The sequence below is a fragment of the Geotrypetes seraphini genome, chromosome 8, assembly GCF_902459505.1.
Source record: "Geotrypetes seraphini chromosome 8, aGeoSer1.1, whole genome shotgun sequence".
Taxonomy (NCBI): domain Eukaryota; kingdom Metazoa; phylum Chordata; class Amphibia; order Gymnophiona; family Dermophiidae; genus Geotrypetes; species Geotrypetes seraphini.
This window is the reverse complement of record NC_047091.1, coordinates 61,989,194-62,005,645: the sequence shown is the minus strand read 5'-3', so window position 1 is coordinate 62,005,645 and position 16,452 is coordinate 61,989,194. Positions and strand designations below refer to the sequence as shown.

Genomic DNA, 16,452 nt, shown 5'->3' with positions numbered 1-16,452 from the left:
AAGGGCAGAAGAGAAATAAAATATAAAAATTTAATAAAATATATTTTTTTAAACTTGTTTAAATCTTGTTAAAATAGTTGCCGAAAACAGGGCCATAATTTACAAAACATTCTCATAGAAATGCTAAACTAAAAAGATGCGCCTTAACCATTGATCTAAATTTTACATAAGACAGTTCTGAACGAATCGTAACTGGAAGAGAATTCCACAAGCGGGGAACTGCTGCAAAAAAGGCAGACCTTTGCGTCAATGCCAAACGTACCACATGAACGGCAAGCAAAGCCAATTGATGATTAGTCAATGAGCGTAGGAGATCCCTAGCTTTTCAGCAGTATTTACCGTATATACTCAAATATAAACCAATCCAATTATAAACTGAGGTAACCTTTCTCCCCCCCTTACCCCTCAAAAAGGGGGGAAATGGTTCACTCAAATATAAACTGGGAGGCAGGAGGAAAGCGGGGTGGTTAACAGCTGGCTGAGACAGGATGCAAGGATTGCTTCTGGCTCACTGCCGGACCACCAGGGCTTAAGGCAGGCCTGCAGGAGGCCTGCAAAGGGTCCGGGAGGTGGGAGGGTAGCGGGGTGGTTAACAACTGGTCAGGACAGGATGCGGGAAGGATTGCTCCTGTCCTGGCTCACCACCGGACCTCCAGGGCTTAAGGTAGGCCCGTGGGAGGCCTGCAAAGGGTCCGGGAGGTGGGAGGGTAGCGGGGTGGTTAACAGCTGGTCAGGACAGGATGCGGGAAGGATCGCTCCTGTCCCGGCTCACCACTGGACCATCAGGGATTAAGGCAGGTCCACGGGAAGCCTGCAATGGGTCTAGGAGATGGGAGGGAAGTGGGGTGGTTAACAGCTGGCCAGGAAAGGACGCGGGAAGTATCGCTCCTATCCCAGCTCACCACTGGACCACCAGGGCTTAAGACAGGCCAGTGGGAGGCCTGCAACAGGTCCCGGTAGAGAATGCAGACTTGAGGACCTGAATATAAACAGAGACCCCCAATTTTGGCTCAAAAATCTTGGTTTATATTCAAGTACCTTATGGCAGTGATTCCCAACCCTGTCCTGGAGGAACACCAGGCCAATCGGGTTTTCAGGCTAGCCCTAATGAATATGCATGAGAGAGATTTGCATATGATGGAAGTGATAGGCATGCAAATTTGCTTCATGCATATTCATTAGGGCTAGCCTGAAAACCCAATTGGCCTGGTGTTCCTCCAGGACAGGGTTGGGAACCACTGCCTTATGGTATAACTAAATAGTATAGACGAAGATCTGGAGCTACAGCTTATGGACTATCTAGTCAGTGTTGGGAATGGTTTGGGGCAGAACCAGCAGTTACCTGGCACTGTCAATACCCAATGGCGGTACCTGGTAACTATCTAGTTAACTTAGGACAGCACAAAGGCCGGTATATAGACAGGTATTTAAAAAAAAGGCCAACTAGCACTAGTTAAATTTTATCCCGCTCCCCATGTAGTATATGTTAGCATCACATGAGGAAGTGATCTTGTCCCTCACTACTTTGCCTTTCAGGAAAGAGACTGCCTGCTTCTGGAAAATGCCAGCTTGCACTGTTCAAACTCACAGCTGGAGGTAGAGAATGCCAGGCTGCAGGACCAAGTAAGCAGCCTGCAGCAAGAACTGGGGGCACTAAAGGAACAGCTTCCTGCCCTCACTCATCCTACAATCACCTCTGTTCTGGAGGACCTGGACTCACTGCACCTCCAGTGCGACTCTAAAACGTAAGGCACAGGTCCTCAACATAGGTTACAATTACTGATGCACATGGCACTTCCTCCACTGACGAGGTGGATTATGGAGTCGCAAACCACTATGCAGAAAATTGAGCTTTGGGAAGAAAAACATCAACTGTGGGTTCTGCTAGCTTCAGCTGGAGATCTGTATGTGCTCCCCACACCTGCTGTATGCTCAATGGGTCTTTTGTGCAACTCGTATATCTTTCTCAATATTACCATAAACTTATGGGGTACTGAGTGGCTGGAATAGCAATTTTGTGTAATATTTGGACTAAAGGCCAGAGTGAATTAAAGCATAGGCAAACTAAGTCCATACCTACAGCCCAAAAGTTTAGGTGGACCCTGCCAGATGTGCTGAGGACTCAAGAGCCTAGAACTGTCAATTGTTCACTAGGCAACTAATATTTCATCTAATTGTAACTACTTTCTTTTGTAAACCGCATAGAACTTCACGGTTTTGTGGTATAGAAGCAAGCTTTTATGTTATGCTATTTTCTACAAATTTGTAAGTTAACAAACTGTCTGAAATCCAGAAAAGTAGCTAAGTGCCTGGATTTTTTTTCAAAGCTCAGCCCTCTACTGCTCTCCAATCCTCTCTCCTTCCAGTACAGAAACTGTGGTAGGCTCCAGCCATTGGGAAGGCTGTGCTAGCCATAGGAGAGAGGTGTTGAGCTGCAATGGCAGTGAGGAAAGCTGTGCTTCGCATAGGGCCTTGGAATCACTGAAAAACGTCAGGGGGGAGGAAATATAAGAGGAACTAGTCTTTAAGCCCGTTACATTAACGGGTGCTAGAATAGATGTGTCTGTCTGTCTGTGTTTCTTTATCTCTCTCTTCTTGGCCGCTGTCTGTGTCCTTCTGTCTCCCCCCCCCCAAGCAAAGCACACACCTTCCCCCAAAGCAGCCCCCTTTCCCTCTCCCTAACTGTCTCTCCATGCCTCTTCTGTCTTCCCCCCACAGCAAAGCTGTTTGCCCCAAGCACACCCCTCCCCCCAAAGCAGCCCCCTTTCCCTCTCCCTGTCTCTCCATGGCTCCTTCTGTCTTTCCCCCCCAAAGCAAAGCTGTTTGCCCCAAGCACACCCCTCCCCCCAAAGCAGCCCTTTTCCCTCTCCCTGTCTCTCCATGGCCCCTTCTGTCTCCCCCCAAAGCAGCCCCCTTTCCCTCTCCCCCTGTATTGATCCCCTTCTTATCCTCCCTCCATCCCAGCGTCTTCTGGCCTGCTCCTCTTCAACAAAAAAGGCAGAAATAGTCACAAAAAGGTTCACTAAGGGGGTGCTCAGGACCAAAACTGCACACCACGCAAACCGCGTGAAAACTATCATGAATAATACCAAATTAAAGGGTGCTCTCAGTGTGAGCAAGCAGCGATAGGAGTCAAGCTCCAACACTTCACAACTTAGGTAGAGGTAATATACCCCCACCCGCACACCATCATTGAGCACCCTGGGTGTGCTGTAAATAAAAATGAAAATATCCACAAATCAAAACTAATGAATCAAAACAGGTGAGTAACAGGTGAAACCTGAGCAACCCCTAAATGAACCCTGCCAGCCGAAACCCCAACAAAAATCAATCAAAATGAAAATCAAAAAAGTAGTAGACTTAACTGAACGATGAAAAACCACATCACTGAAGCACAGAATTGAAGCGCGTCAGGAAAATAGGTCCAACCGCGCTGGTTTCGGGGAAGAACCCTTCTTCAGGAACCCATGAACCTGACTAAGAAAAATGGAGTCGGCTGGAGGGTGGTTGGACCTGTTGGCTAGCTATAACATTACCTGGGCAAATTCCTTTGAAAATTGTCCTAATACTGCCTCTGTCTATATCTTTTCATAAGCATGCGCTGCCAGTGGGGAATGCTGGAAGGGAAGACGCGTAGACAGTCAGCCGGTGCCTCTCCTCCTTCCCAGCGTCTCGTGGTATACAGTTTGCAATACACTGCACTAGCAGAATAGCAGCAGAGAAGGACTCACCAGGGCATACACTAAAGGTTGGAAGGAGGAGAGGACAAATTTGCAGAATCCAAGTGAAGACAGCGAATCAAGCAGTGATTAATAGTGCTCAGATAAGAAAGGTAGAAAAAAAAGTAATTTTTTCTATTTGCAAAGATGGTGTTATAGGAGGCCCATCTCAATTTTTCTAGCTAAGCCACTAGCCACAAGTCTCTCAATATATGAAAATGCCACACAGCTGGCTCCTAATTCAGCGACATCCAGTTGCTGAGTATTTCATAATAATTTTTAAAAGTGTCATTCTTTAACTTACAATGCTATTTCATCCACTTGTTTTCTTTATTATAATCAGTTAATGTAATGCTGATGCACAGGATTTTATAAATATTTATTATCCATTATCATTTCTAGGGCATAAAAAAATAATGAGAACAGTTTTCTAACATAAGTACACCAAAACCTTGGCAGATCTCCCTTGAACACACAGATACCATGCAAATCTAATTTTTTAAATCCAAAATTAAACAAGAAAATTCATCAGATCATTTATCTGCCATTTATATAAACCAAACAAAAATTAACATTCATCAGCAAGCTCTAATAGTCTTTATGCAATCAGTCCCACAAGGCTGGTCTATCTTTTGAACATACCAATAAAACACAAACAGATTATATACTATACCAAAGCAAAACTTTACAGTGACCCCTGCTGTTTAGTAAGGCAAGTGCATGAAAAATTCATCCCCCTATGGCAGTGCTTATTGGCATCTCTCCTGGAAGGCAAGGGCAAACTTTTCTCAGGAGGTTGGGAAGTAAGCAAGTAGCATGCAGCTAGCGATTCTTTTTTCTGCCATGCTTCTTCCAATGTTTCTGGCTGCTGTCACCCTTCCATTCTCTCCGTTTTTCCCACATCGGCATGGGGGGCTCAATCTCGTTAGGTCTACCCCCTCGGTCTGGGACACTGCCCATGAGAACCTCAGAAGAAGGAAGACAGCTCAGGGTTAATGATGGAAGACGAGATAGTGTTTATAAAGACAAAAGGAACAACACAGAGGGTCTAAGTAGACCAATCAACCAATCAAATAAAAGCATGAAGGGCCTCCATGAAAGGGGACAATAAAAAGACCTGTCCCCCTTTTGTGCTTTCCTTTGCTTATACAGAATTCCCACAATGCCATTTGCCCATTAGTATGATTACTATACAATATTTCAATTAAACCTGTAGGAATGGACTATCCTATCCAAGACAGAGTGTTAGCCCAGGAATTAGCAGGGGACCAAAAGGTTCTTATATGACAGATTCACGTTAGCTGCTTTTTAGTTAATCTCCCTTCCCCCATCTGGTATTGAAACTTACTACCCTCAGACAGCTGTTCCAAGCAACTGCAGCCTTAGTTTTCTCCTTCTGATTGCATTTACAAGTACTTTTATCACAGATTTATCAGGCATGCCTTCCATGAACACTATTATTCACTCCTTGGTGCCAGAATCAGAGCTGTTGTGCTTTCCTGATGCTCACCTTGTTCACAGAACAGCTGGTTTTCTCCCTTGAGGCACCGCTGCTGGTTTTCACGATGCGTGAGGTGTCCTCCCGCATGGCAAGTATGTGGGCTAAAGTCACATGGGACTGCACAGTTAGGGCAGAGCGAAGAGGAGTGTACACCTGGAACATTTCTTTCTCTCGGTCCTGGGAGGAAGAGGCAGGTACATGGAAACACAAATAATCAGTACTACATAAGGCTAAATGCACATTTAGATTTCAACCTAGGACTGGTCCTGGGGATGACATTTTGAAAACAGAGGGTGGTTCAATAATGCGTGGTACTACTCAAAAACTGGCCCAGCCACAGAAAGTCATGCTGCAGACATGATCAGATCATCTGGGACATTTCATCAAGCCCTTGGATTCCCTTCCAAGGCTTGTCACTCAGAATCTTAGCTTCAGAAAGATGTTTCCTGGGGCTGGAAGAAGACAGCAGCTTCCAGCAGCACCAGCTCTCCTCCTCAGATGAATTTCTTCATTAAAAAAGTCTGGTTTAATGGCTTCTTTTTCTTCTAACTCCCTCAGATTCTAATATGGTCTAACTTTTCATCTATTTAATATCACATCTTGTAGAAATTTCATGTTACCTGATTCAAAGCAAAGTTATTTATTGTCAAATAGTGAGCAAGAATGGGACCAACCTGTTTTATAGTTCTGCGACTTCTTACCTTTGACCTCTCAGACCAGTGGAAGGACTGTAGTGTTACATGGAAGCGAGAGACCAGCATTCGCATGCGACATTCATACTCGCTACGCAAGGTCTGCTGGATCTGCTGCAGCTGCTCCTGAGGGATAGATGGAAGTAACATGGTTGCAAGTCATGACATACCTTTATGCAAATTACTTATCATCCCAAGAACAGCTAGCAAAAATGTCACAGGCTGTGACATAACACCTCACTGGTCCCTCCCCAAAAGAGTACGCCACCATACCCACTGATGGGGATCCAAGGGGACTTTCAGCAGAGGCCTCATCACTGCTTCACTCTCAGGCAAGGTAGACAAAAGATCAGATACCTAAGGGGGACATGCACATTTCAACAGGCTGGAGGAAAAAAAAACAAAGCAAAAAAACCCATTAAAAAAGTAAAAATGGTTACGAGAGGGACAATAAGCCCTTCTTCAGGAGAAAGGTAAGAACAGCAGCTGAAGACCAAAAGATATTTTTCACTGTGATGCAGCCACTTTTCTTCAGGCTGAACAGTAAAGCTACTGCTGGTAGATGAGGTGATGCTCACATTTCCTCCTATTGTGGGGAATCTTATTCTTACTCAGCACTGAAGAGCGGAAACACAAACAGTATATGATGTAACAAAGATTGTACCACTGTTACCTAAAGGAATCTGAGACAAGAACATAAAATATGCTATACTGGGTCAAACCAAAGGTCCACCAAGCCCAGCGTTTTCTTTCCAACAGTGGTCAATCCAAGTCATGGGTACACAACAGGATACTAAAGAATCAATCATTTTGTTGCTACATACACCTAAGAATAAATAGTGGCTTTCTCAAGTCTACCTAACAATGGTTTACTCCGTCAAAAATTACAAAGACTAGGGGGACATTCGATGAAGTTACAGGGAAATACTCTTAAAACCAATAGGAGGAAATTTTTTTTCACTCAGAGAATAGTTAAGCTTTGGAACGCGTTGCCAGAGGATGTGGTAAGAGCGGTTAGTGTAGCTGGTTTTAAGAAAGGCATGGACAAGTTCCTGGAGGAAAAGTCCATAGTCTGTTAATGCGAAAGGCATGGGGGAAGCTACTGCTTGATCTGTATCGGTAGCATGGAATATTGCTACTCCTTGGGTTTTGACCAGGTACTAGTGACCTGGATTGGCCACCGTGAGAACGGGCTACTGGGCTTGATGGACCATTGGTCTGACCCAGTAAGGCTATTCTTATGTTCTTATTAACATTTTATCTTGGAACTTATCTAAACCCAGCTGTGTCTACCACCAACATATGCATTTATTTAAATAAATTTATACCCATCCATCATAATATTAAAATATAAAACAATGAAGGCAATAAAGGTAAAGAGGAAACTTTCTCCATTTGGTGTTGAGGTTCCTTTCACCTTAGCTCTCATTCCTTCTAGCAGCTGTGATGCAGGGCTGCTCAAAGTAGATTCAGGCATATTCAGTGCCAGGCTGATTTGCCTGAGTTCCTCAGCAGCCTCGTTCTTCTCCGGCACAGGAAATGGTCTGCTGGACAGCAGCCTAGCTGCCTGCAGCTCTGAGCTCAGAAATTCTGCAAGCACAAAATAAAACACAGGGAGGCTGCAGATCTCACAGTATCATTTTCCAAGTGAAACACATCATCTTCCTACAAGTGGAACAATAACAAGGTGACAGCTTTTACATGGCTATAAAACGTTCCTGGAGTTAAAAAAAAAGGGAGGGACATTATACAGCTGTTTGAATGTTAACAGGAACCCAGGGCTAGATTCACTAACTTCCTTTCCGTGTCCTATCTGTGCCTGATTGCATGCAGGCTGACAAATTCACTAAAGGCCTGCATGCAAATGGGGATAATCGTTGGCACGCCCCCCCCCACCCTCCGCACAGATTGCTAGAAAGTGATCCTTGAGCATGCGTAGACCATCTTCCTTGCCTTTAGATGGTCTGCGCATGCTCTCAGTAGGAAACATTTTTTTTTTTTTTTTTTTTTGCAAGCCTGTGGTTTTAACCCGCTTTAAGCCTGTGGGTTAAAACCACGGTGTTGCACTGCAGGGAAGAGCAGGAGAGTCGGGGTGGCAGGAGAGATTCGGGGCTGAGAGCAGGAGATCGGGGAAGGCAGGAGATCGGGGCTGAGAGCAGAGAAGTAGGGTGGCGAGCAGGGCGGCAGGCAAGAGAATCAGGGCAGAGAGCAAGGCAGCCAGAGCAGGAGAATTGAGGTTTATAGAACGTGACTGGTCCTCACCAATCGCTAGTTTTTTGATTGGCCAGCCAGTCGATAAGTTTAGTGAATTGCGTCTTTCCTGCTTTGCATGGCGATTCCCCTCATTTGCATGCACGGATCAGGATTGGATCGGAGGAGAGGTTAGTGAATCGGGTCGGAGGGAAATCGGGTTGCAAAGGGCTCGCAAACCGATCTGTACACGATCGGTTTGCTTAGTGAATCTAGCCCTCTGTCCTTTATCATATAAAAATCACTGAAATCAAAAATCATTCTTCAATTTTTTAAAAGTAAATTTTCCTTACCTTCTTCTTTCCCAGTCTGTGCAATGCACTTACCGAGCAGCAGTAGACAGTTCTTGGCATCGGTCAACCGGGAGGTCACATGCCCAGAGGTCAGCAATGTATATGGACAATGCAGCTCACTCAGCACTCCACTCATCTCCAACTGAAAGGTGTCTGCATCTTCAGGCCCTAGGGAGAAGGAAAAGTGTGTGATCTGCTGACCCTGGCCATCCTGTCTCAGGATTTGATGCTATGCCTCATTACTCATTGCTTATCACTGCTATCCAGTCCTAACTCTAAGCAGATGGGGAGAAATACTTGAGTACCTGAATGTAAACTGCTTAGGCTATAAGCAGTATATGAATACAAAAAAAAAGCTAAAAAACCAACCAAACTGTGGCTATAATACAATAATTTTTAAAAAAATCTTAAAATCAAAGGGGCCCATAATCAAAAGACATATATGTCCAAAAAGCATCCTAAATCAGCACTTGGACGTCCTAATCGTCAGGATAATAAAACGTCTTTCTGTACGTCTAGCAAGGTGATCTAGCCTCTGTGCGCTCAGAACACGAGATGGGCGTGGTGGAGGCATGTTATGGGCAGGCTTTAGGCAGTCTCAAGGGCAGGTTAGACATGGACGTCTTGCAATGATAATCAAACATTTTACAAGACATCCTGGACAGAACTTATACGTTTGAAACAAAGATGCCCAAACTGACCAGATAATCATTGCATGCATTAAGAGAAGACACCCCCACACTCCCCCCATGCTCATGGACCCCCTCACACCCACAAAGATCAGAATACAAACTTATAACTGTCTCCAGAACATCAGTACCTACTATAGGAAAGCCTAGGAAAGCTCCACACAGATGTCTTAAGTAGCCTGGTGGGTGGGCTAGTGAACCATAGAGAGGACTAGCAAGTCCCATAAGCCACTCTAACCACTACATTCATGGTGGAAAATATGAGCCCACCAAAACCCCCCAAACCCTACTCAACTGCCATATAGATGCCACCTGCGGCCATAAGGGCTATTGGGATTGTAGACAGGTGGGTACAGTGGGTTTTGGGGGGCTCACCATAACCTATAAGGGAGTTCTAGTGAGATGTTTATCTGGCACCCTTTATGTGAAGTTCATTGTAGTGCCCTCTAAGGTGCCCCACTGCTTTGTTGCCATGTCTGGGTGGCCAGTCCATTATAGGACTGGACCCTCGCATGTCCAAATGGTCATGTCCTAAACTAAATTGGGACTTGGACTAAATTTTGGTCAAAAATGTGGTATAAAGATAGACATCGTGGCAGTCTGGGCGTCCCAATGATCTGTATGTCCAGATAGAGGGTTTTGGTTTTTTTAAATTATTTCAAGTTTTTTAAAGTTTTATTAAAATTTTGATTCAATCGCAATATTGTAATTCAAAGCAATTTACACATAAAAGAAGGGGTCCATCCTGTTTAAAATACATTGAAGACAACGACATAACAAACCTACACGTGAGGAGAGCGGGAGGAACTATAATAAATATAGAAAAGAAAACCAGAAAAGGTCAAAACATAAGGTGGGGAGGTAAAAAATATATTTCTTTTGAGTTTCCTCCCGTATGGCGGAGCATAATCAAAACATATGTCTAAGTCCAATTCGTACGTATGATGCTAAATGCCCAAAGACGGCACTGGGAAAATGTTGATTCTCATAAGGCAAATCACTACACATCCAAAACATTCAACCAAAATATTTTTTTTTCTGAAAATCGTCTATCTGGACGTCCAGGCAGTTCATCGGCCAGACCACCAATATGTCTTATCTTTATACCACATTTTCAACCAAAAATTTGGCCAAGTTCCACAAATCCAGAACAAGACCATTTGGACATGGGAGGGGCCAGCATTGTGATGGACTGGCCACCCAGACATGGCAAGAGCAGCGAGGCACCTTACAGGGCACTGCTGTGAACTTCACAAAAAGGGTGCAACATAAACATCTCACCAGAATTCCCATATAGGTTATGGTGAGCCCCCCAAAACCCACTATATCCACCTGTCTACAATCCCATTAGCCCTTATGGCTGCAGGTGGCACCTATATAGCAGTAGAGTAGGGTTTGGTTTTTTTGGGTGGTCTCACATTTTTCACCATAAATATAGTGATTAGAGTGGCTTATGGGCCTGGGTCCTCTACTCTAAGGCTCACTAGCCCACCCCTGACTACTTAAGCCACCTCTATGCAGCTCTACTAGGCTTTCCTATACCAGGTGCTGTATGTACATTTTTATTCTGATCTTTGTGGGGGTGTGACAGGGTCAGTGATTAATGGGGGAGTGTGTGTGGGTCTTTACTTTGTCTCTACAGTGGTTATCTGATCACTTTGGATATCTTTTTGGAACTTATACCTGTTTTCACATTGTATATGTTTCGTTCAGGAAGTCTCGTAAATTTGATTATCCTTGCAGGAAGACTAAGTGTAGTTTGGCTCACGTCCTGCCCAAATACCACCCTAACCACTCCTCCAGATATGCCCCTTTTAGCTCTGGGCATACAGCAGCATTCAGAGGCCTAAAAAGTCCCTCGATAGTCCAGAAATTCGGTTTGATTATTGGCACTTGGATGACCTGTCTTTTAGGTCATCCAAGTGCCGACTTGGGCAGGTTTTTAGACGTGTTTAAGGTTTGATTATGAGCCCCATAGTGGTTTGTCTTTCGAAAACAGGCATTTTTTTACTGCCAACTTTGGACATCTAGCGCCAAACGTTCAAATCTGATTTAGATGTATGTTTTGAAAATGCCCCTCAAATTGTCTCTTGACTATTCCAAACAATGAGAAGCCCAGGTACAACCTAGTTCCCGAACCCATGGGTATAAATGCCACCTTGGGTTTTGTCTTTAAACTTTCTATCATTTTTAAATATCCCCTTGGATTCCTGTATCTTGCAATTATTACATAATGCATCCTGGACCTCTCATCTGCACTTCTAATACCACCCTCACCCTGCCCCCTTCCCTGATGCATTTTGCTGTGTGTACTCTGCAAGCAAATATAGTGCTGAAAGCAAGTTACAAATATGGTAAGGTGCGCTGGTATACAGAAGCAGCCCACAGAGGATACAAAAGAATAGACAGTTTATAGAAAACATTGAAAAGCCTTTTTTGCATAAATTGGTAGGGGTTGAAAAGCAAGGTCACATGTGAAAAACACAGTTGCTCAATTGTAGGGCCAGACTAACGAGAAAAAAAAAATACATTTTAGTAATTATTTGCTTCCTCCTCTTACCACTAGTGGGGCTGACATCCTCCTCCAGCAAACACAGTAGCCTCAGCTCAGTCACCAGCCAACAGCACAGTGCTGTTAACTCTTGGCACGAGGCTCCGCCGCTCACCAACTTAGCCAGGGCCACCTCCTCTTCTTCCTCCTCGTCCATCAGTGAGCCTTCATACCTGAAGGTCACAGGAAAACAGCCACCCATCAAGACAAGCTAAGAACCTGGATGGCAAATTCTTCAGAGCAGGTGCTTTTTCTGAGGACCACAAAGCTGTAAAGCAGGGATGTCCAACCTGTTGGCTTCCCTGGGCCGCATTGCCCAAAATTTTTTTCTGGGGCCGCGCAAACGCTGCAGCAAGACAGAGGGAGCCGGCAAGATGGTAAACACCCGGGGGCAGCAGAGGAAAACACTGCATCACCCTCGACCGGGGCCACACAAAATACTTCATGGGGCCGCAGGTTGGACACCCCTGCTGTAAAGGTTTCTGAAGTGTTTTTTACTTTTTTGTAATATATTTGAAGTTGGTATAATGCTCTATATGAGACCACAACTTTGTATTTAAATTAACTCAATCGTCACTACTGATTTTTTTTTTCCCAGCAGATTGAAAAATGAGAATAATTTCCCATTTTTAAAAGAAACGTGTGGCAGGATGAACAATAAAAACTAATGACAGCCTTCTCCCCTGCCTGAAATATTTTTCCTATAAGCTCTACCATATCTTACTAAGAACTCATTATTACATGCATTCAAGATTATTGATACTTAAAGCTGGTGGTGGGGGAAGGAGGAGGAGTTTGGGATAATGGACATATGCATATGTACTTGGCCACCTTATGCATGCAATGTTAGTATCCACGCTGCTGCGCACTCAGGACAGAATTCACAGCCAGTCACACTGTTACAACAATCCTCCGTGTAAATGAGCCCACAGTAGAACTGGGGAAGTGCTATTCATCATTCATTCTTTTCTATCACTGATCTGAAGAAGGATTACCTTTGGAAGCTCAGTTTTATTTATGCACCTATTATGCATTTATTAAGATTTTTGAACGATAACAGAGTAGTTGTACCCCATATCTCAAAGGCTCATCTTGACCCAACTAGAAACTGCGCATTTTTTAAAAATGAATTAATCAAGGAAGAATCTTTTCAAAAATTTAAGACATTTAAAGGCATATTTTTTCAACTGGCATTTTTAGGTACAATTTTTTTTATTGATGAAAACAAGCAAAACAGGGGCAAGATATCATAGTCGAGAAAGGGACAGCAGAACATCTTCCACTACATAAAGAACAGTCATCAACATTACGTATGTATTTAACATACAATAACCTATCCAACTATGCCTACTAACGACCTAGGTCCAGAGGCAATAGCACACCAGGGCCCTGGACTCTTATGAGTCCTGGAGTAGTCCAGCCCGCCTCCCTCCCCCCACTCTGACCAAAAAACTGTAATCAGAGGTAAAAAATACAAATCCAAACCAAACATCCTCAACTGGCCTTTTTAAACTGACGGGATGCGAATTCGGGACTGCTGTCTGCATTTATACATTCGTAAAATTTTTTATTTTTAATTAATTATTAATTTAGATGTTATATAATATTATGTATTAAGAAATGCTATTTCTTTTCTTCTTCTCTTTTCTATTTAAATGGAGTTCTTTTTATAATTTTGATTGAATCGTACTGTAAACCGCTTTGATCCTTTTTTGGCTGTATAGGTGGTATATAAAGATTTTAATAAACATAAAAATATATTACCTATCACTAATGAAAGAATGCACGCACCTCCTTTTCTCATTGCAGAAATGTTTCCCAAGTTACATGCCCAGCTCCTCACTCACAAATCCATCTAATAGCTAATCCCTCTGCCCTGCTCTGATAAAGCTCTCGGTCCCCACAGGATACATAAAAGGTTGTCAACACACATACTGCTAAATAAATAAGGGAGACCACAGACTTGGTACTCTATATTGTATGAGTGATTAAAGAAAATATGGCAAATTTGACATAAAAATCACTCTTTAATATTCAAATATTCCTTCTCTCAAAGGTCATATCAACTTATAATAAAAAAAATATGTGCAGAGACATAGAGGTAAAAACAAGGGGCGAACCCTAAGAATGTTGCCTCACCACCCAACCATCGCATATTAATGTATTTCAATTGATATCAAAATTTTCATTATGTTGTGTTGCCACAGTCTATCAGTCTCACGGAGTCGAAAATTGCAAAATAACAAACTGTGGCAACACAGCATAATTAAAATTTTTATATCAATTGAAATACATTAATATGCGATGATTGGGTGGTGAGGCAACATTCTTATGGTTCACCCCTTGTTTTTGTCTCTATGTCATAAGAGCATAAGAATTGCGCTGCTGGATCAGACCAATGGTCCATCGTGCCCAGCAGTCCGCTCATGCAGCGCTCCCAGGTTAAGGACCTGAGCCCTAACTGAGTCTAGCCTTACCTGCTTACGTTCTGATCTAGTGGAACTTGTCTAACTTTGTCTTGAATCTCTGGACAGCCTCCGGAAGAGCATTCCAGTTTTCTACCACTCTCTGGGTGAAGAAGAACTTCCTTACGTTTGTACGGAATCTATCCCCTTTTAACTTTAGAGAGTGCCCTCTTGTTCTCCCTACCTTGGAGAGGGTGAACAACCTGTCTTTATCTTGACCATTTCAATCATGTCCCCTCTCAATCTCCTCTATTCAAGGGAGAAGAGGCCCAGTTTCTCTAATCTCTCGCTGTATGACAACTCTTCCATCCCCTTAACCATTTTAGTCGCTCTTCTCTGGACCCTCTCGAGTAGTACCGTATCCTTCTTCATGTACGGCGACCAGGACGCAGTACTCCAGGTGAGGGCGCACCGTGGCCCGGTACAGCGGCATGATAACCTTCTCCGATCTGTTCGTGATCCCCTTCTTAATCATTCCAAGCATTCTGTTTGCCCTTTTCGCTGCCGCACACTGCGCGGACAACTTCATCGACCAGTACTCCCAAGTCTCTTTCCTGGGGGGGGGGGGGAGAGGGGGTGTCTCTCCGAGTACAGCACCAGACATCCTGTATTGGTGTACAAGATTTTTGTTACCGACATGCATCACCTTACACTTATCCAGGTCAAGCTTCATTTGCCATGTCGCGGCCTATTTCTCAAGCGTGTTTACGTCTTCACTACTCTGAATAACTGAGCATATTTTTTTTCTATTATAAGTTGACATGACCTTTGAGAGAAGGAATGTTTGAATACACACACACGGAGACGGTCCCCGCTGCCCCCTCCCATCCTGGGCCTGACACGCTCTCACCCACCCTAGAGCCCGAAGCACCGGTCGCAACACAACGGGGGAAGAGCACGGAACCGACTCCGCACTCATTCTTCTATTATTATGACTCCGTGCACCCCCACGTACTGCCCAACCCTCTCCCAACTTCCTGGTAACCTAACCACGTGACCCGCGACGCTCGGCCTACGCTCCCTTGTCACGTGACGGGGGAGGGAGGGTACGACGCAGCCTCCCTCGAGCTGGGAAAGGCTGTTGTAAAGCGCGGAGGAAGGGAGGCGGGGGTAAAATGTAGGGGGCGTGGCTATTTCCTTTCCTCCCCCCTCCCCCACGTCCTGGTGTTGTTATATCGGCGTGACTGAGTTGCGCCCGGTTCCTGTATAATCTAAGAAAAGTAGGGGCTCACACGCAGTCGTGTATGCAGTGGGGGTGGAATTAAGACTGGATTGCATCGTCCTGTTTGGGGTGATGCGGTAACTTGGTGGCAAAGATAAAATGTAGAGGAGGGACTGAGTGGCGGTGCACGCTTTAAACAGTTACAGTCTGCTGTCTGCACCTACTTTGGTAATATTTTATTCATTCGCACGTGGATGTAAGCCACATACTTATGCAAATGACTTCTTAGAAAATGCCAACTAGTGCAAAAGTATACAGTTTGACATGGTGGCATGCATGCACTTTGCATGTGGATGTGCATATGGATGGCGTTTCAGCAGAGCATGCAAATATGTAGATATTGCATATAAACTTGAAAAATATTGGTGCAAAGAAAGGGTCTTTGGTATTGTTACAGAGCCATATTTAAACCCATCAAGCAAAATGTCCCAAAAACATGTAAAGAACATGAAATAAGAAGACTGAAGTTCTAACATCAGTCAGTCTGGAGACAGTTATACGTAGTCGTGTAGTGGGTTCCGTAACTGCCTATGGGTGTCTTCTTCTCAGAACCTTGCTTTATCCTTCCTCCAGTAGAGAACCTGTTCAATGACAAGCATTAATCTATGCATTAGATTGTGGACTTATGTGATGGAGACCCCAGGTCAGTCACATTACATGACTAGGCTATATCATATCTCCTTTGTATACATTATTTCCCTACAAAAAAGCCACCCCTACCCTTAATTATAACCTGTAACTTATTGTCACATGCAGGCAACTTCATGCCTAGCTGATTCTTTACTATTTAAAGACAGAGGACAAGCACAATCCTTAGATAAATTCATTTCTATAAGTTTCCATATTTGTTGTATTTTTTTAAAAATACATATTTACTTTTTTTCTACAGCTTTAAGCTCAATTCATGTAAACCGTTTTGAACTCCCTGAGGAGAACAGTATACCATACAGTTTCTTTTATACCGCAAAACTCAACTGAGATTCAGTGCAGTTTACAATAAGATTGATACGGTTTACAATAGGATGTGGTGGATTCCTGAGAACTGAGGGCATGAACACCAGTCAAGGTAA

At 43.9% G+C, this 16,452-nt stretch overlaps 2 protein-coding genes across 5 annotated transcripts in view; one reads left to right on the top strand and one right to left on the bottom strand.

Annotated features, from left to right (window-relative positions):
* RASGRP4 (RAS guanyl releasing protein 4) overlaps positions 1-2,294 on the top strand; it is a 119,273-nt gene extending 116,979 nt beyond the window's left edge. Inside the window, exon 16 of the mRNA XM_033956455.1 lies at positions 1,537-2,294. Coding sequence (XP_033812346.1) covers positions 1,537-1,749 — 213 coding nt within the window. The 3' untranslated portion in view covers positions 1,750-2,294. The remainder of the gene's footprint in view (positions 1-1,536) is intronic.
* Positions 2,295-4,079: 1,785 nt separating this feature from the next.
* On the bottom strand, positions 4,080-15,143 carry FAM98C (family with sequence similarity 98 member C). 4 transcript variants are annotated; one of them, XM_033956752.1, is made up of 8 exons: positions 15,015-15,143; positions 11,705-11,868; positions 8,489-8,623; positions 7,330-7,502; positions 6,186-6,269; positions 5,922-6,038; positions 5,230-5,397; positions 4,080-4,685 (listed from the first exon to the last, which is right to left on the bottom strand). In XM_033956752.1, exons 1-8 carry the CDS (start codon positions 15,077-15,079, stop codon positions 4,542-4,544), a joined length of 1,050 nt encoding a protein of 349 aa, XP_033812643.1. In that variant the 5' UTR covers positions 15,080-15,143; the 3' UTR covers positions 4,080-4,541. The 4 variants fall into 4 exon arrangements, with proteins under 4 accessions (XP_033812643.1, XP_033812644.1, XP_033812645.1 ...); XM_033956753.1 differs by lacking the exon at positions 15,015-15,143 and adding an exon at positions 13,460-13,844; XM_033956754.1 differs by lacking the exon at positions 15,015-15,143 and adding an exon at positions 13,487-13,844.
* Positions 15,144-16,452: the final 1,309 nt, after the last annotated feature.